Source organism: Blennius ocellaris (assembly GCF_963422515.1).
Source record: "Blennius ocellaris genome assembly, chromosome: 4".
Classification (NCBI taxonomy): Eukaryota; Metazoa; Chordata; class Actinopteri; order Blenniiformes; family Blenniidae; genus Blennius; species Blennius ocellaris.
This window is the reverse complement of record NC_137653.1, coordinates 16515609-16543363: the sequence shown is the minus strand read 5'-3', so window position 1 is coordinate 16543363 and position 27755 is coordinate 16515609. Positions and strand designations below refer to the sequence as shown.

Below are 27755 nucleotides of genomic sequence, written 5' to 3'. Positions count from 1 at the left end.
TGATGAATGAATGAGTGAATGATACATTGAGATGTCAGATGATATTAAGAAAAAATAAGGAATGATCTGAAACGTCTCTTTGCGGTTGAAACAGTTTCCCTCCTCCTCCACCGGTGATGAACCAGTTGCTCACGTTGACCGTGTTTCTCGCTCTCGCTGCGGTCCCATCTTCTCGTGCACAGGGTGTCTGGCGCCAGTGAAAGTGGGGCTGATGATGATGATAATGATGATAAAGCTCTGCGGCTGCTCGACACACCTCTTGCTCACTGTGACGTCATTTTCAGGCGTCCGAGGCTGCAACAATCTCCAGCGTCGCAAAACAAAAACAACTCGTCTTTTTGAGCAGGAACGTTCAATTTGTTGCTCGTTTTGTAACGTCTACAGTGACGATGTATCTGCCTCAGCAATGAAAGTGTCCGTGCTGATCGCTCACGTGCGTTAAAGACGAAGAGAGAGTGGTGCACGTGACTCTGGGGTCCCATTTCAAAGTGACTCCCGTGTCTTTTTGTCAAAGTTAGTACTGTAACTGTGCACACAGAATCGATGTTTGCGTGTTTTCATTGTGCAGTTCGGACGACATGCACGACCTTGCTCGCTACCTCGTCTTCTTTCAGTACATCGGAACAAAATACAGGTGAGGTCACATGGCAGAGGGTGAGTCATGCTGCTTTCTGTGTCTCTGTTGATATTGATGTTTTTGTTTGTGTAGTGGCGCTGTAAAAGGCTGTCCACACCACCAGCTGGGGAAGAAAGGAGTTCAGGACCATGTGGAGGTAAATCTCACACTTCTTGGACTAATTTCTTTATTAAGTTAGGGGGGAAGAAAACCATGGAGTAGTAATAGTTATCCTGACTTGCCCTTTAAGTGAACCCCCCCCCCCCAGTTTTTTCTGGATTAGAAGATGGTTTTTTTTGGATCACAAGTTGTTTTTCTGGATTAGAGGATATTTTTTCCTGGATTCCAGGATGGTTTTTTGGATTCCAGGATGTTTTTCTGGATTACAGGTTGGGTTTCTGGATTAGAAGTTTAATTTTGTCTGGATTACAGGATGTTCTGGATTAGAAGTTTAATTTTGTCTGGATTACAGGATGTTTTTATGGATTCCAGGATGTTTTTCTGGATTATATGTTGTTGTTTTTTCAGGATTACAGGTTGTGTTCCTGGATTAGAGGTTTATTTTTCTGGATTACAGGTTGTGTTTCTGGATTAGAGGTTTATTTTTTCTGGATTACAGGTTTATTTTTTCTGGATTACAGGTTGTGTTTCTGGATTAGAAGTTTATTTTGTCTGGATTACAGGTTTATTTATTCTGGATTACAGGTTTATTGTTTCTACGTTACAGGTTATTTTTCTGGATCAGAGAATATTTTTCTGGATTGCAGGTTGTTTTTCTGGATTAGAGGTTGGGTTTTTTTCTGGATTTTCTGGACCAGTATATCAAAAGGTGCTTCTTTTTTTTTGACCTTCAATTTTGTTTTCCATGTGTGCAGGACGCAATCCAGAGGCTGAAGCCCATAAATCCAGTGTCACTGTCCGTCTCCAGCAGAACGGACGCTGGAGTCCACGCGCTCTCAAACTCTGCGCACTTCGACCTCCAGCGTAGGGGCAACAAGCCCCCGTTCACTGAAGACGTTGTGGTCCAGGCTCTTAATTTCTGCCTCAAGACAGAACAAATTCGGTGAGTCTGGGCTTCTTATATCAATCTATCATCACATAAAGACAAAAATGTGACTGAGTTGATTGAGCAGGTTGTTTTTGAGCGAGACACTCAATCCCGAAATTGCCCCCCAATGGAGGTGGAGCCTCTCACGTGGCAGTCTGTACTTTACAGCTGCAGAAGCAGTGAAAAGACACTGCATAAATTAAGTGTATAACCCACAATCACCTCAAACAGCAGGGAGGCTCATTTCTGAAAAGTCTTCAATTCTTACAAAGGAATTTGTTGTGTTGCTGTGTGTCGTATTAAATCAGACTGAATCATCACATTTCTCTGTTGAACCCCTAACTATTTTTTAAGCATATCTTCAATATGACTGACTGAAAGCATTGCCTTCATGTTTGATAACATAATTCAACACATTTTATGTGTGTATTATTTTGCTCAACCATGAATTCTCATAAATTATTCATAGAAATTTTTTAAAAGTTAAATGCAAATGTATTATATAATTGTCATGAATGTTTAATTATGAGTTTGTAGAAAAAAAGAACGAGATGACAAGTTTTGCCTCAAAGTTTTGCACAGTTAAAACATGAAAAAGGTCGTGTGTGGTTGAGCAGCCACTCAACATGGGACGTTGGAAATGTGATGATTGAGGACAAATGGTGGCTTTATTGGACAAATGATGATGGAGATCGAGAAGAAGACCTGAGGGAGTAATGAAGGACGACTTTAGATATTTGGTGTAACGATGATCGAGGCAGATCCAATGCAGTGACCCCTGAAGTTCGGTTGCTCTTTTCACAATGTCACTTTTACCTGAAAAGTCAAATGTTGGTTTTAAAGGGGCTTGTAAAACATTTTGCTGAATTAAATTTTGAAAATCTGACCAGCTTATGTTAGTTACATGAATGCATCTTCACTTATACTGATAGATGGCTCCATGTTGGTGTTCATTGTTTGGTGCCTGAATAGTATAAAGAAACATTTACTGGACATGTGTCAATCTACTTTTGGTGCTTTTGGACACAAAAAAAAATAGTGGACTGTAAACATTTTGTTTTCAGACTGTTGGGGGAGTAAAAATAGTAGCATCCAGAGAAAATGCACTGAATTTTGCTGAATTCTGTGCAGCTGCTTCTCCTAGATATTTACTTGTTGTGACTTCTAAACCACATGAGAATGGTAAAGTAGAAACGTCAAAGGCAGAAAGAAAAACATGCGTGTATGTACCGATCATCATATTCATGGAGCATGTGGCCCGAGGGCACAAACAGAAGCATGACTGAGCTGAAAGTCTGTTGTAACAGCTGATGTGTGCGAAAGCTTTGGGCCGAATGCCACAAGTTGACCTGTTGAGCATTTTAAAGTATCTCCAACGAGGCCTGCACAGCATCTTAGAATCCATTTGTTTCCCCTCGTTGTGTCTCGTTTTCACCTCGTTTTTTGTAATTCCTTCACAGCTCATTAGTGCCAGCCAATAATGGCGTACGGCTGCTTCTCCGCTTGGATATTGATGAAGTCAGCAGCTTTGCTCGCCAAAGAGAGAAGAACCCAGAAGTGAAGGGACACAAATGGCAAAAACGCAGACGAACAATACGCAGCGTCGAAGTCGGCGCGAGAGTACGCGTTCGAAAGGTAGAATGTTGGAGTGGATCGTATTACCGCCTCAAAATCGACAGCGAGCGTGAAACAAAATGAGCCGTTTGGGAAACACGTGGAGAGAGGGAAGGGAAGGGAAGCTCCCAGCATCCCGCTAATCCGCAAACCTGCAGAGAGAAGGTTAGGAAGGATTATCCCCGCTCTGCTTTTTGCTCCGTAGCATCCATTAACACACACACACGTACACGCACAAACACACACACACACACACACACACACACACACACCCATGCACAAATGTAGCTAAATGCAAAACCCCAGTCTCTTTGAATTACGATACACTCGTACACGTTTCACGAAAGAGTCCGTTATTTATCACCTCATAATGGATTTATAGGACAACTGCCAAAGTAGCTAATCAACACACGCACAATTGAATTGACATTTTTATTTGGACTCTGTCATGAACAAAAAATAGTGAGAGCTCACACCCCAAACCATCTTTTAAGGTGTTGAGTGGTTATCAAAGACAGGTTTTTTGTTGTTTTTTTTTTTTTTTTGGAACAACAACAATCACAATTAGAATCCTGGCTTGTAGCTTTGGTCTGCTGCCTCCTGAGATGAAGTGCCGAGGCAAGATATAAACATAGCACGCACACAGTAAAAACTACATCTTCTACAGCCGGTGGGTTGTGAAAATAAACCTCAATTAGCTTGATGTGAACAGCAACTCTTCCCATAAGGGGGAACTGCTGAAAAACAAAATGATGCCATACCAAACAATGCCCCAGTTCCCAAATGTGTGAGGCCATGCTTTGTACACCGCTTATGAAAATTTTATACGTGTGTGTGTGTGTGTGCGCGCATGCATGCATGCATGTGTGCGTGGGCCAGGCGGCGGGTGTCACTTCATATTGGAGCAGCCGCCAAAAGCAGACGCAAGGGTATCCTCTGCCACGTGTCACACCCAATCTCCTCCCCTGGAAACGTAACCTAGTTTCTGCTTGCACAAACACACATACACGCACACACACACACACACGCGTGTGTGGCCAGCACTATGGGGTGCTAATGGTCTTTGTGTGCTCACAATCACACTGGTACAGCCGGCTGCAGCTCTTTGTTCTTTCAGTTTGCAAATGTGAGCATCAATGATTTCCCACGTCACCGTGTCATTATCGCCGCGTTATTGCTCTACTAATGCACCTTTAAGTTTGACTTTATTTGTCAGCTGTGGAAATATGAGTAATGGTGATAACGTGAGCTATTGAATAGTGGTTTGTTCAGCGTTTTAGGTTCATATCAACTACATTGTGTATTTCAATTTTTCTCCTGGAGTTAAAACCTCAACCTCTGGAAGATTCGATGATATTAAATGAAGACCGGCTGGAGCCCATTTACGACATTAACTAGTACACATGAGCAAAGTAAAGCACCCAAATGTAAATAGAGGATTCATAAATATGTCCATGTGGTGTTCAGAAGGTTAGTTATATGCAAGTGTAGCTTGTATATAACTTTGAGAGTAATGCACATGGTCCACAGGGAATTTGCAAACATCTTCAGCAACAAGTGCGTGTTATAAACATATGTCTGGATCGTCCCCCCACCCCTTCTCCCAGCCAATCAAATGCATTACACTACAGCCACTCCTGCCCTGGTGTTTTGTGGTCCCAGAAAGAAACGACACGTTCTGTGTTGTTTTGCTGGAATCACATCAGAGAGGCTGCCGGTCTGCTGTGACGCTGACTGTGTCATCACATACGCTCGGCTTTTCAGGGCTCCTGGGAGCCTTTTTAGCACTCGGACAACGAGTGTTCTTTTGTGCGAAAAGCTGCAATGTTGGCATTTATGACAATGAGTAATTCACAGCATTTCTTGCTGGGCCGCACACATGGGGGAGTATTAACACCATCTGTGTTCGGTGGCCGCTTCAGTCAGAAGAAGAAACGGAGCGAGATTTGTTGTTTTGCTTTTGTATGAAACGTTCACCAAGCCTCAAATGTTTAATGATCTCCGCCAGGGTTTTAAATGGACAGACAAAGTTCCCCGTAACATTGTAGCTTGTTTAGAAATGTGGCACATTTTTGTTATTAAGTTATTTCACAGATACTTTGAAAGTAAAGAAAATTAATTCAAGCACATTAACATGAAGTGAGGTTAGGAGGGGAAAAAAATCTGAAATGTTCTTAATTCAATATAAAAATGATTTGTGCTTGATGGGGTGGACTTTAAAACTCGTATTTTCTATAAATCGACTTCACCTTATAGCCCCAAAGCGCTTTACATCTTCAAACACACCAGTGGAGGCTGCGGCCATGCAAGGCGCTGTCATACCAGTAGGGGCAATTAGGGGTTCCGTGTCTTGCTCAAGGACACTTCAGCATGTGGAACCCACAACCTTCCGATTGGGAGCCGACCGCTCCACTGACCGAGCCATGTTGCATACTAATGTTACTAATGCAATACATATACAGTAATATAATATAATACATATTGCATACAATACACTCCACCGCAAGACATTGTGTCCAACATGTGCCGCATTTTGTATTAAAGAATCCTATAAATTAGAGATTTCAGCATTTCAGGCCCGACTGGATCTGCGCTCTCACTCCGCTGCACTTCTGCTCCCCGCTGCAGGATCACTCGCGCCTGCCGTGTTCCCGCTGACTTCCACGCCCGTTTCCGTGCCCAGTCCCGAACCTACGTCTACCGATTAGCTCTGGGTGTTTCCCACCACTCGCTGCTTCCACTCACAGACAGCGAGCTGTGCTGGAGCCTCGGCGACACGTGAGTTAGTTACACATCTTCACTCCCACCTTTTGATGAACCTCACATTATTATTATAATTTTTTTTTCCATCTTGTGTGCAAGCCCTGAGTCTGGCTCTATATAAACACACACACACGCACGCATGCACAATAAGCTCAAGTCAAGCCTTGCAGAAACAATGGCATGTTAAACACATGAATAATCCACATGTGCCATGCCGGAACTGCAAATTAGGGACAGTCAAGCAAAGTGTTTTTTATCTGAACTGACATCCTAAAAACAAACAGAGGTCGTGGAGGGTGAGAGAGGGGGGGACCTGGTGAGGATTGGAAGGAAAGCTTAGATCATGTCCCGATAGCTGTGATTGGTAGGAGTGCGCTTGACGAAAAAGACTTCGCCGCGTGCGTTTGAACAGTTGTCTCCTCCTCTCGCTTCACTTTTTTTTTGGGGGGGGGGGGGAAGTAGGGCAAGATAAGCTGCGGGCTTATACACATGCAGAACAACACCCACGCGTTTTTACCCTGACTGTGGTTTTTTTTTTTTTCCCTTTTCTTTCCCACATCCCACTTTCTCATCCCCCCCTCCACACTCTCCCTCCTCATTTCGCCCCACACCTCTCTCCATTCTCCTCCTCTCATTTCTCTCTCTGACGTCTCTGCCTCGTTATCCCTCTCACATGTTCGCCATTCATCTCGTCCCCTCCGCCCCTCGGCGTCTCTGCCTCGGCAGCGTCTCCGCGTCTCCCCTCTTTGATCCGCGTCTCCCTCGTCATCACACCCCGCCTCGTCTCTCCCACCGCAAGAAATACCGCTCGCAATATTTTCCCCCTTTTACAAGATGGTTTTGAACGTTGGAATGCTGCGATCACGCTGCACAGAGGAAACCGTTGCATCATGCTTCACATATGAAGTTCATAATGCACAACAAACCGTCTGACCCTAAGATAAAGAAAGACGATGAAGAAGGCGGTTGGACTTTTCTACTCTTTTGGAACATAGCCGCCACTGCAACAGTTTTAATGTGTGACAAGTGGGAGTTCTATCGAGAAAGACAGCTTGAAACCAACTTTTCCACATTTATGTGAAACGCCTACATTTTAGATTCCGAAGTTGTCACCACATGACGTGCTCATGTGAGGTCACGTTGACCCCAAATATTTCCCAACATGATCTTACCGATTAATTATGGATTCCATGTGAATATTTCAACCAAAGTTGTTGACAAGTTATTACCATATTTATCTTTGAAAACACGTGATGTTGTTTTTCCTCTTGTATGCCACAACACATCATCAGGAGGGTAAAACTGTCTCACAGAGGTCTAAAATCAGAAGAACTCATACTCAACACATCGTATCCTGGCCACGACTGCCCCAGAGATAAACTCAAATGAAAAATGATAATGAACGGGGCAAAAAAAGGTTGAGAACAGAATATGAAATGAAAAGAAGCTTAGATTCCACAGAGACAAACAAAGCAAAATGAAATGAGAGACCTTATCACCAGACTGTAAACCTGTATAGGGCTGTACTTGCTCTCTGAGCTGTGGCCAACATGGTTATAAAGAAGTATATATCCTGAAGTCTCAACTTTGAAAATAACCTAATGAGTCCCAGGAGCAAAGTAATTTCCTAAATGTATGCTGGTATCTGTGGCTAAATGTTGGCATGCTCTAACAGTGGTCAGATAATTCTGAAAATCCAAAAAGGCACAAGGAGATAATGGGTGGAAAGTATAAAAATGTTGTTATTTGATCATATTTCCTCCTATAAATTGAACAATTAAAGACATAAACTTTCTACAATCTGCCATTAAATACATCTTACCAGTTTATTCTTTGACTCCATATTAACATTTGCATCACAAATGTGGAAATTTCCTTAAAACGTATTTACTTCACCCATATTGACAACTGTTTCCTCCTACTGACGTTGACCTTTAACCTTTCACACTCAGTCAATGTGCTGCTTGCACTACTGGGCTGCTGTCGGTGCACACGTGTAAACTACGAACAACTCGACATCTAATACGTTAACAGGAAGAGAAACTTTCCTGCATTTCATATAGAAATCCAAAAACTGCCCTCCAGTTTGATAGTATTGTAATACGGGACAATGCATTGGCTTTCTTGCTGAAAGTTATGAAATCATTTCCACTGGAAGGATTTAAAAAAAAAAAAAAAAAAAGAAAAAGAAATTAGGCCCTTGTCCTGGAGTTAACAAGCTATTTAGACATTTTTGGCAAAGCTTCATCACGAGTGACTCTCATGTTCAAGTTTTATAATTAAAACATTAAGAATTTAATTAGTGACTCAACACATACACTTTAACTTTCCCCCTCTCTCTCTCTCTCTCTCTCTCTCTCTCTCGCTCTCTCGCTCTCTCGCTCTCTCGCTCTCGCTCTCTCTCTCTCTCTCTCTCTCTCTCTCTCCCTCCCTCCCTCCCTCCCTGTCAGTTCATATTTAAGCAGTGGGACTGTGGAGAATCGGAGCACCACGGCCGCTCTCTCCTCTTAAATGAGCCGGTCGCTGACATGCTCTGCTCTCTCACGTGGCATTGTCCCTCAGATTTAAATTTTTTTATTTTTTTTTTCATATTATATAAGCCTGCCAATAAATTATTCTGCTTTGAGAACTGGAACACGGAGGCCTAGAGTCACTTAATGTGAAGACTTCTGCCTCACATCGACGTCCAGGCAGGTCACTTTTGGGTCAGTCTCCACTGTCTCAATGTCTCGACTTTAACCGGGCCTTCTGCCCTCACAGTCGCCGTTACAATCACCAGTAAACGTGTGGTTTCTTCCTTGCTTCTCTCTGCAGGGAGCTCGACACGGACGCGATGCACGAAGCTGCGGCCCTGCTGGCTGGGACTCATGACTTTAGCACTTTTAGAGCTGTCAACTCTGACATGCCTTTTAAAAACCCAGTGAAGACGCTGGAGGCGGTCGCCATTCAGCCGGGAAACTCCTTTGTACAGTCACACTTCCACAGGTAGGTTACGGTTTCCTCATGTTGACCCGACACACTGAGAAAAATAGATCAATGTCCACTTGGAAGTTACACCAGTTGATTTGTTGGACCTCTTGGGGGCAGTACAGCAAGCTGTATCTCTGGTGTTGGCACAAGATTAATTTTTTTATTTATGTTGAAGATTTTCATCAGTAACAGTGATTAGTTCACTATAAATATTTAAATATGATTGTATAAACACCTGCATGTACAGCGCTCATATATACATTCTATCCATGCCGGATTGTTTTGCATTTATGTGTGTTGATTACTGATGTTTTTTTGCATATTTTTGCAAATACTGGCGTTGACCCTTTCATTCGCCAACGGCAAACTAACACAGCTGGTGACCTAACTGGTGAGCTCAGTGGAGAAGAAAAGAGCCAAATGTCTCGATCAGAAGTCTGGGCGCCGCGTGAGGAAACCAAAAACAGAGTTACAAAGGAGGAAATGATGGACTTTGTCAAAACAAGGCCGCATGCTACTCCTCAACGGTTTGGTTTGTAAAAGCCAGAAAATATATTGATGGCGTGGGGGAAATTTGGATCGTCAGCCAAATCTCACAATGAAAATAAATACCCGATGAAAATTAAATGCAGTACTATGATTTGCTACACATGAAATGACACCAGCATATACTTTGTACACGTGTTACAGAAAGAGACTAAATTAAAACGGTAAAATACCTAAAAACAGATTATCTACCAGGAATTCAATTGAACTTAAATATAGTGAAATAACACAAACTTTGTGCTAAATACTTGATTTCAGCATCATGGAAAGTCACCAAATAACAGTTTTGATTAAGCTCGCTGGTCATATAGTGTTTGAAATTGTATCCTGCTTTCACGGCAAACTTTGTAATATCATGAGCGAAAAAACGACGGAGCATTGTGAGCTATTAGCTATTATCACACAGGTGGAAGCTCTTGTCATGCTAATTGCATGTTGGGCAATGTTTATTTACTTTAGACAATGAGGATTCAGTATAAAGTGCATTGGAGATGGAGGAAGCCGAAGAGAGAGAGGGAGAGAGAGAGAGACAGAGAGACAGCGAGAGAGAGAGAGAGAGAGAGAGAGAGAGAGAAGCAGCTAAGCTTTGGGAGATTACACGTCCATGGGGGTTTCTGTGCATGCCAAATATGACTTCCATGAGCATTAATTATTTGCCCTGAAAGTATGGCGCACAATATGGACACAGACAGACCGTTAGCAGTTCTGAGAGTAAATGTCACACGTTCCCTCGACCCCGGCACACGAGCTGCCATTACCAGGCTGTGAACGCTGCTTTGACAGATCTGCAGCACTAAAGTCCCTGGCTGCATTTTAACCAATTAGAAAACCTTTTATTTCACCCGAATATACCCCCAGCGAATCCACACAATACGTGCAGACACTGGTTTCAGTCAGATCCCGGGCCGATTGAAAAGCTACATCTCTGCTGCATGTTTAATTTTTCATGAGCAACACTATTCTAAGAAAAAGTGATAAAATGATAAGAAATCGGAATTAATGATTTAAAAAGCTAAAGGTTGAACTAGATTTTTCATCCTAAAACAGGGAAATGCGGGAAAGTACTGTTTGGTTCTCATTCGACAAGAAGAAAAACATATATATATATATATATTTACCCCCTTCCTGAAATTTTTTTTCATACATAAGTGAACAGCTCTTCATTTCACAGCTTTGTGCAGCCTGTGCCGAATTTTCACCGTCGGAACTTTCTCACTTTGAGTTGTATTTACTATAAACTGAATCTGCTGAGTGGGGGAAATAAACCCCCCTTGGAGAGCTGGGGAGAGTTCAGAAGCAAGATGTGGGGAATAAGTTACAGTCTTGCACTCCATGGAACTCTCATGTTGTTATAAGCAGGTGTTGCAGCTTGGGTTCATTTCTTTACAGATTTAATTGATCTGTGTAACTTCAGATTGTTTATTCATGAACACTGAACGCTGAGAGCGGCATCGTAATGTGGCACCGTTTGCTGGTTTTGGAATGTGGCGCTTACTCTGCACTATATTAATGCAATTTTCTCATTATCGCAACGTCAAAATTCGAAATGTAAAACCCCCATAAGACTGACTGATCTGCAATTAATTCCATGTTTCCTCTCCATCCATGCTCCGCATGTTGACATAATTAGGCAATCAGATTCAGTCCGACTGCTCTCGACCATAATAGCAACAATCATTTGACAAATTCTATTTCTGTGTGTTTGTTTTTATTTTATTTTTTTGGGTGCGAGCTTTATACCCTTCTTGACTTGAATGTATTGATCACCTCCTCCGTCCATCCATATTATTCATGGCTTTATCCCACTTGGAGTCAGGGGGACTGGAGGCGAGCCCAGCTGACTGTGAGGAGTTATATCTTCCTCTGAGTTCCTCTGCAGGCAGTACATTCCTGAGCAGTCACATTCTTCATCACTGATCGTTCAGGGATTCATCTCTGAGGATTACAGTAGATTTCCATCATCGGCTTCTATTGTGATCAAATGTAGTTGACAGAAAACCAAAGCGGCCAGAGATTTACTTTTGCATTTAATATGACCTGTATTTGATTGCTGTTGCAGACTTCACAGGCACATTACTCATTCCTGAGAGATTTTAAATTGAACATTTCTAAAAAAGAATTTTTAAAGGAACAACTCCATAATAATTGTTTTCAGTCTGATGGCAGCTTTGTCTTAATATTATCACAATGATTGCAAAAGTAGAGGAGGAGTAAGAAAAAGTGTTCCATTTATAATCCAAATGAAATAATTGCAACTGATTTCAACTTTCAACATTTCTCCTCTGTGTCCACAATTATGCATGTTAGATTCTGGACCTTTTGAGTCTGGTTCTTCCAGTGACGGGGTGATTGTGTAGCTTGTGGGGCGTTACTGTTGACATGCATGTTTCACCTGACTCAACAGCTTCCATCGGGACTCGTTTAAAGCGCTGAAGAAGTGTTACTGTTACTAATGCCCATAGGTTGTATGATTTCAATTCTTTTCACACAACTGGACCACTTTCTATCAATAAAAACACCAACATTTCTCTCTGCCAATGTGCTTGCTTTCCCTCTAACGAACTGACGACGGGTCTAGGATATACCATTGTGGTGTTGTTCATGCAGCCCACACTGTTTTCTTCCCTTCTCTTGACCATATTTTTTAACACATTGGTCACGTTTTCATTGACGAAGATACTAAATCTGGTCTCTGGTAGACTGAGATATATTTTTGAGGACATTTGAAACTTGTATGTCTAAAAATGAATTGGAGGAATGGAGTTGTCTCGAGTGTGTGTCTCGCTTACTTGAATTATTCAAAAACATGTGCCACATTATACACGGACTTGCTTTTTTTTTTTTTTGTCATTTAAAGCACTGTCCCGTCAAGAGTCCGAAAACTAACTGGCCTGCTATAGAAATCTGTCTCTGCATTTCTTATATGCCAAGTGTAATCAGACTGCAAGCGCTGAGTCAAATTTGCATTTGACCCAATTCTTCCCATGTGCCTGCTCAGTTCACTCTTTCCACCCCCCCCCCTAAAAAAAAAATCCCCAAAAAGTCAGGGAGTTTCAGAGAAAAAAGAAAGCCTGTTTCGACTTAAATGCTGAAATAATAAACATCAGGAAAAGAAATGAAATGTCAGATTGAAAGAGGAAAAAAAAGTAGATTTAAAAATTCAATGGCATTACACGTAATCCTGTCTGGCCTAAGCTGCAGTGCTGTATTCAGTATATGACATTTAAACAAATCTGTGCATGAGAAGAGTCCCGTGCTCCATCTAATGTCTGGCATGAATGTCGCAGCATCCGACTCCAACTCCATCCACACGGATGAGAGGAGCATGGATGCGTCTGATAAAGGAGAGGTGCATGAGACTGCAGTCTCTCCCCCCCCCCCCCCCCCCCCCCCCCCCCAACTTGAATGAATATTTCAATTTCAGTGATTGGGAAGGATTTTACTGGACCCCATTGAAGTCTGGTATATTCTCTCTGTGAGGCAAGAGTGCTGACCCCAACATGCAGCCAGCGGTTACCGATTTCTAATACCACATTATATTTACTTTCACAGAGAGTTGCAGTTCTTGGAGTTGACATTTACAAGTCGATCTTTTCTGTACAAGCAGGTTGGTTCCTTTTCATCACAAACTGTTGTTTTAAATGAACGATCATGTGATTGTGCTGCAGTTCATTATAAGAAAGTAGCACCATCTGCTGGTGTTTTGACTGAGACCGTTGAGTCGCTCATCGTACCGAGTCCAACAAATGCTCTGGATAATAAACGCCGTGATCTCTTTACTTAAGTATTCAGAGTTTTGTTGTAAGTGTTGTGTTGTTGCTCTTTGGTCCAGGTCCGGAGGATGACCGGAGCCCTGGTGGCAGTAGGTCAGAGGAAGCTCTCCATACCCCGGCTGAAAACCCTCCTGGAGGTCCGTGATACTCTGGCCTACCCGCAAGGTCTGGCCGCTCCGGCCCAGGGCCTCTTCCTCACTAAAGTGGACTACAAGGAGACGGGTGAGGTTTTTTTGTTGTTTTTTTTCTTCTTCTTTTCTCGAACGAACCTCTGCAGGAAGGCTTTGAGTAAGGGAACCGATGGCCCTGCCCCCACACCTTGTTGGTCTTAGAGATAATGGTAGGATGGCAGTCATTGTGACCACATTTTAACCATATACCAATACTCCGAATGACTGCATCACTGTATTTTTCAATGTTAACATCGTGCATGTTGTTGAAAATAAGACATAGAATCACTCCATGTTATTAAATCAGCTCCCATAAGATTTAACGCCAACGTTTAAGTTTAACTAGTTGACTGTACAAAAAAAGCCATTATCAATCTATTTGTAGATTGTAGAACTCGCACTATATATAGGTAGTTTGTGTGGGTAAAAATATATTTTCCACGGTGCAACATTTTTTTAGTCAGTCTGTAATGAAATGTGCATGTAGGATTCAACAGTATGTGAGTAATGCCACGTTTATTCCTAAGGTGGCAGTACCACAATCCGTGTTGCTTTCTGCACTTCTTTGTCATGAATAACATTACTCATGTTTTGTATTTAAGGCCCGAGTTTGTCAATTGGCTTCATAATCTTCGACTGAATTTTGTAAATGCAGCTCATCTTAATAACTTCTGTTGTTTCTGTCCTCTCAGACCTGCAGCGGTTGGAGGAGCAGCGACCTTCCGCCAGCAACTCAAAGGATGGATGCGCTTGAATACATTTTAACATTTTTTTTTTTTTTAACTGCTGTAAGAAAAAAATTTACATGAGGTTTTTTGTTTGCATTGTGTATTTCTCACCAACGTGACTGAATCAATCCACAGACATGAATAATCATTCGGCCACACACATATGTGAACATCTACGTTCTTTTAATTCAACATAGTGAGAATACAGAACTGTGTCCTTGAACGCATCTCGGCTACAGACGACCGCACACCTTGAAACTATCATCGTCCGCCTTCAGGTTACAACAAGTCGAAGCCCGGTCAGACAACGTGTATATTGATAAGCTGGCTTGTCCAGTTTCTCAAAAAAAAAAAAAGATCATAGAAGCTATAAAACATGTGCAGAAGGGCGTTACATCCTATAGCCAGAACTGGCTCTCGTACAGCGGCGTCGTAACAACACGGGATTAACAAAGTGCTCACACACACTCACTGATATTGTATTATATCCCAATTCCCCCACCCCCCAAAAAAACCCACTGCATCCACTGCTTCTTTTCCCCAGGGTATTCAGCACTTGCTTCTAATCTGGCTGCATTGTTCAATAAGCAGCTTTCAGTACATTGTCCATACAGTCCACTTAAAACGCTCCACAGGCAGTTTTCGCTCTGCCATCGGGAGCCACATGAGGTTTGTATAAGGTTCAGAATGACCAGTCACTGGTCTTTCAAGTTCCAGTACACTAATCAAATACCCCCCCCCCCCCCCCCCCCCACCTGACTTGGCAGGGTCCGCTCATTTAAGCTCAACGTATTCAAAGTGCTGCAGAGACTGAACCTCATGAGGAATGTTTTTTTCTGCACTTCTTAGAAGTGACTAACTCAATAATTCAGTCACACTATTTCTGTAACACAAAATTTTAAATATGTACACAAATACATGTTTTCAATCCACGTGACCATGTTGGAGCAGACACTGTGAATCTGATTAGCATAGGTCCTCTGGTCCTCACGTCAATTCACCATTTGGTTTCAAAAGGATAATTCACACACCCTAGAGACGCCCAGAATTCAATATATAATCAATATTTCAAGTGTTAGTCAGACTATTAAGCCCAATGTTGAATATCAATAACAAAATCAAATGTATAATGCACTTGAGGAAGGCATTGTTAGCTTTTTTTTTTAACTCACAATCCTTAGCAGCACAGTCTGTGAAGACCGTAGCCGAGCTTAATTCAAACTGGAGACCCTGACTGAAAAGATTGACACAAAGAAAACAGATGGGACCTGAATGGCCTTGTGAATTTAAATGATTTTATGACACAGATGAGTGGGGAGGGAAAAAAAAAAGAAGCTGTCAGCTTTGACACAGTATGTCTTGACGATCGCCATTTAGACAAATAAGACTTGGCATGCGTAAAGAGACGTACGATTGGCTGATGATCCATTGCTGGTTGAACACAAACATCGGCTACGACATGACTGTTAGTGGTGTGTCGTCACTCTAGGCAGCCTTTTGTTTTGGCATTTAAAACGACACGCCCTGATGCGAAGAGCTGAGGTTTTTTTTCGGATTGGTTAGTGTCATGTGAATACAGGTTGACAGCTTTTGAAAAGAACTATCACAAGTTGATAAGTTTGCATAGACCCTCACGCCCCAATCACCACTGTCGTCTCATTACCTAATCTCAATAATTGACTAAGACCTCAGGCAGCATACCCGACTTCACCCTTTGCACTGGTTTTGGTTGTTAAAGCAAAACATTGAAAGCTGTAACAGTTCGCATGATAGTTACATTCAGTTCCACTGTTTCTGTTAAACGTGGCACATGTTCTTTCTAGTAAGAGTTGCTGCGAATTTCTTCACAGACTGCATCGTGCCACCACTACAGCAGACACTGAGGGGATTCTAGTTAAGCATCTCGTCCCCAATGAAACACAGTCAACTATGCCTGCTTTTACAGTATCACAATACACGGCGATAAATTCAGGCTTTATTTAAAGAAGTACAAAGAGTGAAATGTGGTATGTTCCAGAGACTCAAAAAAAAAAAAAGGAGACATCCACATGTAAACATATGCTATTTGTTTTTTTTGTGGGTTTAAGTTTTCTCCAACAGCTAAAACAAAAAGAAACGTAAAAAGCATTAAAACACTGTAGGAGTGAACAGTCCTTGAAGAGGGAGGAGGAACTTTCTTCTTCTCGTGGTCACACGGCTTCCTTTAGCTGGAAATTTTCTCAATTTCATCCAGATCATCTGTGTCTAACTTTTCAATTTTTTTATCTGTAGAAGAAGACAAAACAATTTAAAACCTTTGTTGTGTCGGCTAAAAACAGCCATTTAGGAGTGCGACGCTGCTGCGGGACTCACTGAAATGATCCTGGATCCTGTTCATGATGTTCATGCTCATCTTGCTGTCCACCATGTTGATGGCCAGTCCCCGTTTCCCGAATCGACCCGTGCGTCCAATTCTGTGCAGGTACGTCTCGTTGTCGGGGTTACCGTCCTTGTCGACTGGCAGGTCGAAGTTGATCACCACGGAAACCTGCTCAACGTCGATACCTGGAGGCATACAAACAACATCAACATGTATCTCGCAGGACGTCTGCAGTGCAGTGAAAACATTTCCATCCTTAGTTTCTATACACAGACAACACATGTGGCTGTAAATTAAGGGGGTCGGGGCAACTTCTGAGCTGAAAAACATTGAAAAAAGAACACGTTGGTGAAAAAGACCACTGAGGGAAACGGCGAAATAAAAGCTCGGCTACAAAAAGCTCATGACACCATCATTCATGGCTGTTTTGGTCTTCGGCTAAATTTGCACCATGATTAAGAGTATCAGCACAGGTAGAGCCAGAAAAGTTGAATTTAAACAATAACCTCACATGCACTCATATTTCTGGGTTCAATTCCATAAATCATCCCTGTATCTCCGTCAAAGCTGTATATCGTCTTTGTGATGAAAGCACGTAACATGATGCACGTTTTTTCCCTACCAGAGAGAGCATTCGTTCTTTTACCTCGGGCACAAACATTTGTTGTAACCAGGACCTTCTCCTTTCCATCCCGGAAGCGTTCAATGACGGCAGCCCTCTGCTCCACCTGCATTTCGCCGCTGAGCAGCGCGACCTGGTGGCCTTCCTGGGACAGCTCCCCCGCCAGCCAGCCCGCCGTCTTTCTTGTCTGCGTTACACAAGAGGGAGCAGTGTGCATAAAGACTTATCTGGCTTCTTTAAGTTTAATGGAAATAAAGATTTGATGTCGAAAAGACCTTGGTGACAAAGCCCCTGCAGGGACGTCATTACATAAAGACCATTTTCATCATAAACGATGCTTAAAAAAAAATAAAAAAACACAGGCCATGTACTCACATGGCAGAAGATCATGGCCTGGGCGATCGTGATGGCTCCATAGAGGTTACAGAGAGCCTGGAACTTCTCCTCCTTGCTGTTGCACAACACGTAGTATTGTTTGATGGTGTCTAAGGTCTCCTCTTCCCTCTTCAGCTTGATGATGTTGGGATCGGGGACGATGCGCTGAGCGAAGTTCCACACGGACTCCTCAAATGTGGCCGAGAACAGCAACATCTGGCAGTTCTTAGGCAGCATCCTGCACAGCGAAGACGGACGGAGCGTTTGATCAGAGGCCGAGGACTTATGAAGTTATCTCAACTCTAATGTCCAGTCGAGTCATCCACCAACATTAAAATGACAGACATCCCTTTGTATAATGAGTCACTCTTCTCATTACCAGATTGCTTGTTATTGTCAGATTACTCTCCACCTTTAACGCTGTAAAAAAAAAATTATGTTTGGGAAAGTACTTTTTCAATTACCAACGATATGATACATCCCATTGAGAAGCCTTTTATTGAAATTGTAAGTTGTTCAGAGTCACACATTTCCTATGATCTATTACTTCTGATCCTTCAAATTCCCACTATCAATGACATTAATACATTTAAAACATGCATTTTTAATTCCAGATTTCGAGTGAAGGTATTATTCTAGAGGACATCACTGTTAATTTAACAGAAAAAATAAAATCACAGGAATGTCTTTGCTTATTTCTTACAGAAGTCGTCAATCATATTAAAGACTCGTATGCTCAACGCGTGCTCGCAAACAGATCTGTCCACCTCCAATAATGTAAACTATCCGTCCCCAACCTTTTCAGCACCACGGATCAGAGGCAGCACATTAAGTGCATCATATCTAATTTAATAATTTCACATATAACCATTATCTCATATTATGGAATTTCATCTATATCAATATTGTGCTGTAATGTATATAATGTAAACGACTCAGTGGGGCATTGAGCTCATTTCCACCTGGTTCTGATTGGAGATGGTGAAACCTAAAGCATGTTCCTTATATCTCATCTAGTCCTTGAGAAACGGCGCCTCAATGCGCTCCGTTATTTCACCAATTCATCTTGTTATAGTGGCAGACTGTGCGTCGTCACTGCAGCCTCTCCTGAAAGTTCACGGCAGGATTAGCTCTTCATTGAAAATGAAGCACTTTGCTTTAGCCACTAAAAAACGGGGCTCTCAGTGCAGATGAAGTGGTGACCTTCAGTAACAGTTTCTGTCTCTCCTGTTCTCAAACGCTTGATTTTTAAAGCAGGGCGCTCCGTCTCAATGTGGCGAAGCCGTTATTTGTGTATCGTCATTGGACATCAAGTGACCACATATTATTCAGAGTAGGGCTGCTCAATTAATCCAGTTTTAATCGTGATTATGATTTTGGCTCCGGACGATCTCACAATTCCGTAAACGAGCAGCCCTAATTCAGAGTGGATTGGGAACATGTGAATGACCTGATGAAGCCACCATTTAAGTAGGATTCTGCATATTTTCTTTCAAATACAGCTTTCCTTTTGGTGGCAGGTTGGGAGCCTTCAGTCATCTCTTTCTTTGGCCTTTCCCGTCATTCAGAGGCTCTTCAGCAAAGTTTTTTTTATGTTAGTTTGTCTTAACGATGCATAAAAAAACCGACAAGGGAAAGAAAGAATTGCTGATGGAAGCAAGCGTTTTTCAACATAAAACTCATTAACCACTAAGGGAAATTTAAATGTATATTTTCAAAATAAACCCATTTTTGTTGCCTGGTACCAAATGACCCAGGGACCAGCTCCGGTTGGCAGCCCAGTGATTGGGGCATTTGGAAATTAATCCACCAGAGGGTGCTGCTCTGACTTGGCAGAGGAAAGACAATTATATTTTTAAATAAAAGAGAAACGTCAACAATTAACACTGAGACTGTGAAGGTGTTTCAGGGTTGCAGGCGGTGGTGTGTGAAGCTCTCATTCCTATTCTATTACCCCTTTAAAGCCCCAAACACTGCCTCCATGACTCCTGGCTGTACTGCAAAGTTTAGTTTGTATCTTGGAGCTTCCAGGGGACAGACGGATGGACACACAACAGCTGGATGATCCCCATTTGCATCTCTGAATTTTTGTTTCTATATATATATTTTAGTATTTTCTTTTTCTACCTGGTTCTACCGTTTGCTCCCTGCAGATGTGGGATTGTATTGTTTGTACTCCATGTGTATACAAGGATGGATTGATTACTCTGTCAACTTATTTAAGCACATATCCTGCATATGCACATCCAGCATAGTTTACATGAGCCTCGACAGGGACTAAAATGTTGATTGATACAGATTTTCCCCCAGATTCAGACACCTTTATTTATCACACAAGGGGCAATTCATTTGCAGATTGAATTTTAGTCGACCTGGCAAAAACCTGCAACTCCATTAATAATACAAACGTTTTTAAAAAATATCAAAGCTGCAATCAATTCATTTTTGGTGATGCAATTGTTCAAACACTCCAGCAACCCTGCTTTCTCTAAACTGGGACCTAAATCCACATCTAGACCTGGTGGGAGGCAGAATACACCCTGGACAGGTCACCAGTCTTAGACTCACAATCAAAAGGGGGACAACATTACCCAAACACACATGCCTCTGGACTAAGAAAGCTAAATTGTCTCGGCACGGTAAACTCAGGCTGCAAGTTCAAACAAGGAACCGTGTTGTTGTGAGGCGGCAGTGCCAACCGCTGCCTGTAATGCTGCCCCACACTGAAGATGATGACGCAAGAGTGTTTGAGTTCTCAACTCACCGCTGGATACGGATACTCTGGTCCTGGTGGCCCTGCGTGGCGATCATGACGTCGGCTTCATCCAGGACAAACACTTTGATCTTCTTGGGGTCTATAAACTTAAATTTACTGCACCAGTCCAACATGGTGCCAGGAGTGCCGATAACTATCTGTTCCTGCAGTTTCATGCCCCGCTGCACTGGAATGGACAGACGAACAAGTGTTCATAAAGGCGGGAAGCAATCAACCGGAACAATTCAATCTGTGACAGAACAGATGTGGCAAAGCAGAAAGTGGAAAAGCCTTACATTTATTTCCTCTAATGGCGTAGACCAGTTTGACCTCGGGGTAGTATTTTCCCATCTGCTCGATCACCTTGCCGGTCTGAAGTGCCAATTCGTAGGTGGGCGACACACACAGGCACTGATGGAAAAAAAGAGATGAGGGGAAAAAAAACAATGCGATTACTGCTTTTAGAATTTTCTTTTTGACTTTTTGAAACTACAGAATACCTTTTGAAACATTATACAACAATTTGAACAAAAGAAATCAAAGAAATATTACATTTCTTATGGCAGCTTGGATTTACTCAGATTTTATGGATGCTTCCCCATTCTGACCCAACAAATCTGGCCGTTATTCAACACTACTGTGTTTTTGATGGAAGTTCCTGTGACACATAGGGGCTACCATGAGGTAGCACACAGGCACAATGTTTTAATTCCCTGCTTTGAGAATCATAAAAAGTCTAGGAATTTAGTAGAAATAGTTAAGTGTTTTAGCTACAGACAAAAGTGAATACCAACCTGAGGATATGCGTTGTTGGGGTCTACGTGGCTGAGCATGGCCAGGACAAAGGCAGCCGTTTTCCCCGTTCCTGACTGAGACTGAGCGATCAGATTCTGTGGACTGGAAGGAAAACAAACACCGGTGACGAGATGAGTTTTGCTCATAATACAATGGGTGACTGTCATTCAACTGACCTTTGGCTCAGCCCTGCCCACGAACAAAAACAAACCAATAGTATTGAACTTGGATTCTGACATCCTGAGCGCCAAACACCTAGCTTACCTGATTACGGGGTTGTGGTTGTCACAGCGGAAGCAAATTATACAGCTTTCCTTCTTTGTCTTCTCATGTAGCGTATTGCACATTGCTAATGACGCCATCCTGCCATTCGCAAAAGTTGGGACGGTCCAAATATCTGAAGTCGCTCTAGAAACATGCAGTCGTCTACGACAGCTTGTCCCGAGTTGGCAACAGTAACTAATGGGGGGGGAGGGGGGGCGCGAGGCTTCGCCAAAGGCCAATTATTTCAAGGATCTAAATGATCCATCAAGCTGAGAGATTATAAGAAAGAACATATTTGTGAAAGAACACTCACGGCTCAGCCAGCATCATTGGCAAGGCAGTTTCCTGGATTTTGGATGGCCGATTGAAGCCCATGCCATACACGCCTTGAAGCAGGGGTTGTTTGCTGCACGAAGGAGAAAACAATGTACAAATCACAACTTCAATATGTTACAGCGGAAACACACCTTTTCAAAAGTTACAAGTAAATGAAGGTTGAAATAACAGCGTCAATTTATACTCTGATACAGACCATCAGTAATACCCTCTTTGATACAATATCAAACAGGAGAAATATGATCGAGGGACACAAATTAGAAATTGTGTTTATTCTTTGGACCAACGACCTGCAAATATTGGTGGCTGAGGTTGGACACCCCTGATTTAGAGGGAAAGGTTATTATCAACATGCCCATATTGGGCATGTTGATAATAACCACTAACCACTATGCACTTTTAAAGCACTAATGTGTTCCTCCAGCAGGCCATCTCAGCATCCGTCATATTGTTATGTAGCTTTCATAATTTCCCTTTGGCAATAAGTGACATTTTTCTGAGTCTGACATCATTGCAGTTCCAGCAGGCCAGAGACCCTCAGGCCACCTCAATGCTTTTAACGCACTTCACAATCGGCTCTTTTCCTTAAAGTTTCATCTCTGCCACACCGGGTGGAGTGGAGAGCTTCAAATACCTGGATGACAACATCACACAGGACCTCTCTCAAGGTGCTCAGAAACTTTTACACCTGCACCACTGACAGTGTTTTCACTGAGGGTATCGCCACCTGGATGGGTAGCAGCACCCAGCAGGACTTCTTGGCCCTGAGGAAAGTGGTCTGCTCAGTGGACCACATCATTAGAACCACCACCCTCAACCTGGACGATAATTTACAACAAACGGTCCAGGTAAAAGGCCAGGAAGATGAGCCCACCCACATACTGTTCTCTTTGCTGCCATGAGGGCAGCGTGACCACAGCCTGAAGGCAAACAGACAAGAGGGGGAGCTTCTTCCCTCAGGCTGTCCGCCTGCTGAATGTGACACAATAGATATATATAAATGTGTATGTTTCACACCTAGAACAGCCATGTTTCACTGCATGTGGCACCGTGTACAATTGTGCTTGTGGCAAACAAAGGTCTAGACCTGATATTACTGAAAAGCATGGAGCATACGCAGTGCCGTCAGAGAGGAAACGTAACACAGAATAGTAATAAAACCACTTACAGTCGCAGTTCTTCAAAAGACTTGACCGAGTAAAGAGGAGAGTTGGGATCCTTCTGAAGAACTTCCACTTGGTTTGTTGTGTTGACAAGATTACTCCGGATCAGCTTGTTTAGCAAGGATTGCGCTGCTTTGTCCTCTGAAATGATAAATAGAGACTCGTCACACAAGAGACAACCACGATCAAATGCTAAAATAATACAAAATTAATGAAGATCAATGACGGAAATTGCAATGGTACAGCAATAGCATTACTCTGCATACTGGATAAAAGCAATTAAGTCCAAATGAATTAAGATGGAAGAAAAATCACCTATGATACGCAAGAAAAAAAAACCCTTGTCAGCAGCCAAGTAAAACAGTACAGCGCTGTACTGTTACTGTGTATACGCTTTCCTAAAAAAAATGCATATGTTGAATTTATACTTCTCGACCCACCTTTGTCATCATCATCTGTGGTCTTCGTTTCTCCTTCAGCTTCTGGTTTGGCAGATGTACTGCTGGAGTCCGCCGCGTTTGCAACTGTACCTGCAGGACGTGACACTTAAATCTCCCCTCAATCTGATGTCTATGTGACGCTTTGCTGTCTTGTTCAAGGTATATGTACTTACCATTTTCTTCTGGTTTGTCTTTTATCTGAAGACTGCCGATCTACCAAAAAAGGAAAAAAGAAAACAAAAAGCAGGGAGATCAGACTTGTTGGTGTGAGATGAATAAACTAGGGTTGAATCGACTAGTTACTTCCACCCCAGCAGAGCTATTTTGAAGGCTCTTGCATCATTTTCGTGGTGGACGCTTGGATGCTATAAGGCTAGCAGCACGCAGCGCCCGGGCTAACTCAACTTAGCCGGCAACAAACTTGCCGTTTCGCTTTCGAGTCAGCGGGATTTCAGGTCGCCGCTTTAGCCACTCACGGGGCTGTCGCGGAACAATATCACCAGGCCGGATTAGAAGCAGACGCGGTGCCGGTGCAGGCCACAGAATCCTACAAGCACGCTAACAACAGGTTAGCTCGTGTTGCGTAAGTTTAATTCTCACCGACTCCGCTGCCGCTTCTTGTTCGTCCACTGCCTGCGCCCAGGAGTCCGTAGCCATCGTCACACAGTTCCTTCTGGAGTAACTGCAGTTCGGGGAAATAAAGCTGTAGTGGAGTAGTTCAGACAGAACGCGCGACAATGTTTGAGTAACTCTTCCCTACAATGGCGTGCCGAACCCAAATCTGGACAGCTTGTGTCACCAGTAATTTCGTCCGGCGGAAGACGAGCGCGTCCGTTCCCACCTGAATATTATGTCCCATCATTTATTGAAAACTCGACGTTGTGACCGATTTTTGAATGATGCGTTTGAAGGAATGACTAAATTAATCAAGTGCAGTCTAAAGAAACGGACGGTTGTTTTATTTTATTTTTTTAACTGATAGAAGGATGAAAGAAAACACACGGAGTCTGTAGAGGGCGCCACAGCGCTCTGCACGAGTCCTTATTGCTACTGCATGAGAAAATCTGCAAATTCTGAACACTGAAACGCTCGTGCATTGAAACTTCACTCGTGACCCAGGATGGAATCAGGATCCCAGATCATCAAGTCACCCAACTGCTCCCCCGGGTGGCCCCCCAATGTCATTATAAATCATATTAGTTATAATACAGACAAATAATGTTTCTGTCTGTCTGTCTGTCTGTCTGTCTGTCTATCTATCTATCTATCTATCTATCTATCTATCTATCTACCTATCTATCTATCTATCTATCTATCTATCTATCTATCTATCTATCTATCTATCTATCTATCTATCTATCTATCTATCTATCTATCTATCTATCTATCTATCTATCTATCTATCTATCTATCTATCTATCTATCTATCTATCTATCTATTTATCTATCTATCTATCTATCTATCTATCAGTTTGGTATGGATAACATGGAGTACATTTCTATCAGTCCCTCTGTGGGTTTCTAAACACTGAAGAAAACTGAGCTAACCCAAGTGTCCTTCCATAGTCTATGCTTCCTTTGATTGAGAAAAACACAACGTCATCCAAAGTGCTTTTGGGATAATTACTGACAGCCTTATTAGAATAATGAAGAGGAGACATCAGATATCAGTACCCCCAAAACCTCAGAAACATGAATGAACGCTTCATAATGCTGTGACGAACCGCTGTATCATCATCATCATCATTAAAAAGTAACAAGGAGCCCATTGCAGGAAGAAGTTGGACTCAGGGATAAAAATCAGCCTTCAAAGTATGCTTTATTGTCAACCGTATGTACACTTTGACTACTTTGACAATTACATACAAATATTTTATGGAGAACACACTGAGCACATTTTCTATTCAAAACTGGGCCACAAAATAAATATGTATTTTTTGGGGGGGAAATATGAACACCCTGATATTGTTTTAAAGAATCTGACTTTGGATGGAAGTTAGTTGTTCCTCTTATTTGGTGTTAGTTGCTACTCTTTAGTAACTACTAGTTATTACAAGTACGGTCTCTTGCCACTTGCTATTTCCCACGAAAACACAATGTAGAATTAATCACTGGAACAAACCTTTTTTTTAAAATGATGAATGGAAATACTAAGCAGAAGCAGGCTAGTTGAAGGTTGAATCTGGTGCCCTTTTTTATGCATTTTCTTTAAACAAAGGGTGCATACATTTTGAGGGGTTTGAAATGGAAAATTCAAATTGTCTTTGAGTTTAACCTAAAATGAAATGGACGTCTAGTCTATTCATCTGGTTCAATTGCCTTCCAATGAGAAGAATTGATTAAAAAAAAAAAAAAAAGGCTGTGAATGGGAGCGACACTCTACATTTGTGTACAAATGACAGAAGACTACCAAAGAAATATATTCTATTACCCAAAGCACTTTATTTGTTTTAAAAACAAGTGTCAGTCAGCAAGTGACATCAAAATACCAAGTTGCTTTTCTTTTTTTCTTTAATAATCTTTGCTGTGCAGGTCAAAATGATTAGCTGCTTTTTCATGTTTTTAATGTCACAGCAACCCTGGAAATGTTCCACTGACACATAAATCTGCTGTGGTCCCCTGTTTCATTGATACTGGCAGCTGAATGTTATTAAGTGTGTTACAGAGAGAGATGCCACGAGTTGGGAAAGGTTAATTGTCTAAAACATATTGTCTAAACACACACACACACACACACACACACACACACACACACACACACACACACACACACACACACACACACACACACACACACACACACACACACTGCCAGTATAACAAAGGTGTTGGGAGCAAACCAAACTGAAAATTAGGTTGATTTGTTGATTTCTTGTTTCATATGATCAGATGACAGGTTATCTAACAATTATTATTTGTCATGAGTTTTAAAGTTTGCATATATTTCTGAATTGTGTTTTGCACAAAGAAACAATGATTAAACATTTTGACCTTGTAAAAGCTTGTAAAAGCCCTTTTGCAAACATGAACCAAAACATTTGCAATTTGCGAGTCACTGACAAGCAAATCCTTTGAAAATTAAAAAAAAAAAAAATTCTCATTGGACACCAAATTGCACATAAAAATATTTCTTTGTCCAGCAGATCAAAACTGCAGTCAAATCTTAATATGAGGCTAAATACTGAGACATAATTCCAACCTCATACAAACGTATGACAAAGTGATGTAAGTAATTGCTACTTAGGACAAACACAAAGACACGTAGGAAGGAAATTGGAGAAAACCCGTGCATGCAAACACAACACAAAAATGCCCCAGAGCTGGTTCTTGATCCTGGTTCTTCTCCATGTGAGGCGAGTGTACTCACCCCCACACCCTTGCCTTCAAATTAGTGCCACATTTGTCAATAGTTATACATGCACAGCACAGAATGGATAGTTTTACACTTTAAATAGAAGAGCAGAACTTTTCAGTCGTACATGTATTGTTGCATAATTGTTCTGCAGCATCGTCATCCCGGTTTAATGGAAAGTAGGCTATTAACCAGAGTTGGCCTCCACTAAGGACCACGCTGGAGCACTTGGGGTCACCTCTGGAGCAGGGCTGCTGTGGTAGGCAGCTCCTTAATTGAATGCAAAATTGATTTCACACATTTTGTCTGTTCCACCGGAATAGATGGATAGATGATGACAGGTCTGGATTGTGCTGAAGGAGATTACATTGATCTCTGTGCTGCTGTCATCCGACGGTCAACGCCGCCTGCCGCGAGTGCATCATTTCAAGTTTATCGACATGTATGTGTGCACATATGTTGGTGAGCATGCGTCAGTACGTTACAGAGGATATAGAGAGAGTCTCTCACATCGTCAGTTTGGAGACAAATTTGTCAAAGACTTGAAAGAGCAGAGTTTATTGTTGCCTCCAATCAGCTGCCTTGCCGGAGGTATCCATGGCAACTGATAGAGTAAAAGTAAGGTTGGAGGTCTCCAGAGAATTTGGAAGAGACAGAGAGAAGGACTTTGTATTGCCACATAAGGACTCATTTTCAAGCGCTGAATGTGACAAAAAGGATATCAAAGTGGAGTGGTCATAGTGTGAACAATCTGCAGAAAGATAAACACGGAGCCCACGAATATATAATGTAACATCACACAAACACGACTCCACACTCATGCATTTAGAGTATGTCAGTGTTTATGTAGGCAGTGCATGTTGGCTCTTATCATCCCTACAAATGTAGACAGGAACACTTGAGCAGGATTGCGCAGAGGTTGAACTTGTGTCCTCGGGTTTAAAGGTTGAGCTGTATCTGATGAATCATATGAAAAATAGAATTGGTGAAAGAGGTTTCTCATCGAATGAAAAGATGAAGAGGTTTCAATGTATTTATGAGAGATGGTTAAAATACATGCTTTTTT

At 42.1% G+C, this 27755-nt stretch overlaps 2 protein-coding genes across 3 annotated transcripts; one reads left to right on the top strand and one right to left on the bottom strand.

The window, feature by feature from the left end:
• The first annotated feature begins 326 nt into the window (after positions 1-326).
• On the top strand, positions 327-17378 carry pusl1 (pseudouridine synthase like 1). Of its 2 annotated transcripts, XR_013936614.1 has the most exons (10): positions 327-634; positions 710-773; positions 1492-1679; positions 5907-6056; positions 8856-9026; positions 13110-13164; positions 13390-13552; positions 14193-14288; positions 16547-16689; positions 17287-17378. XR_013936614.1 is itself a non-coding variant. In XM_080495899.1 (8 exons), the coding sequence occupies exons 1-8, from the start codon at positions 579-581 to the stop codon at positions 14252-14254; spliced, it is 909 nt and encodes a 302-aa protein (XP_080352025.1). In that variant the 5' UTR covers positions 327-578; the 3' UTR covers positions 14255-14310. The 2 variants fall into 2 exon arrangements, 1 of the variants encoding a protein (XP_080352025.1); XM_080495899.1 differs by lacking the exons at positions 16547-16689; positions 17287-17378 and having other exon boundaries at positions 14193-14310.
• LOC308129807 (ATP-dependent RNA helicase DDX19B) lies at positions 16191-24110 on the bottom strand. Its single transcript, XM_080495898.1, has 12 exons — positions 23938-24110; positions 23511-23550; positions 23338-23427; positions 22903-23038; positions 21712-21804; positions 21134-21236; positions 20636-20750; positions 20349-20526; positions 17585-17822; positions 17234-17396; positions 16581-16772; positions 16191-16493 (listed from the first exon to the last, which is right to left on the bottom strand). Exons 1-12 carry the CDS (start codon positions 23992-23994, stop codon positions 16432-16434), a joined length of 1467 nt encoding a protein of 488 aa, XP_080352024.1. The 5' UTR covers positions 23995-24110; the 3' UTR covers positions 16191-16431.
• Between the last annotated feature and the right edge of the window lie 3645 nt (positions 24111-27755).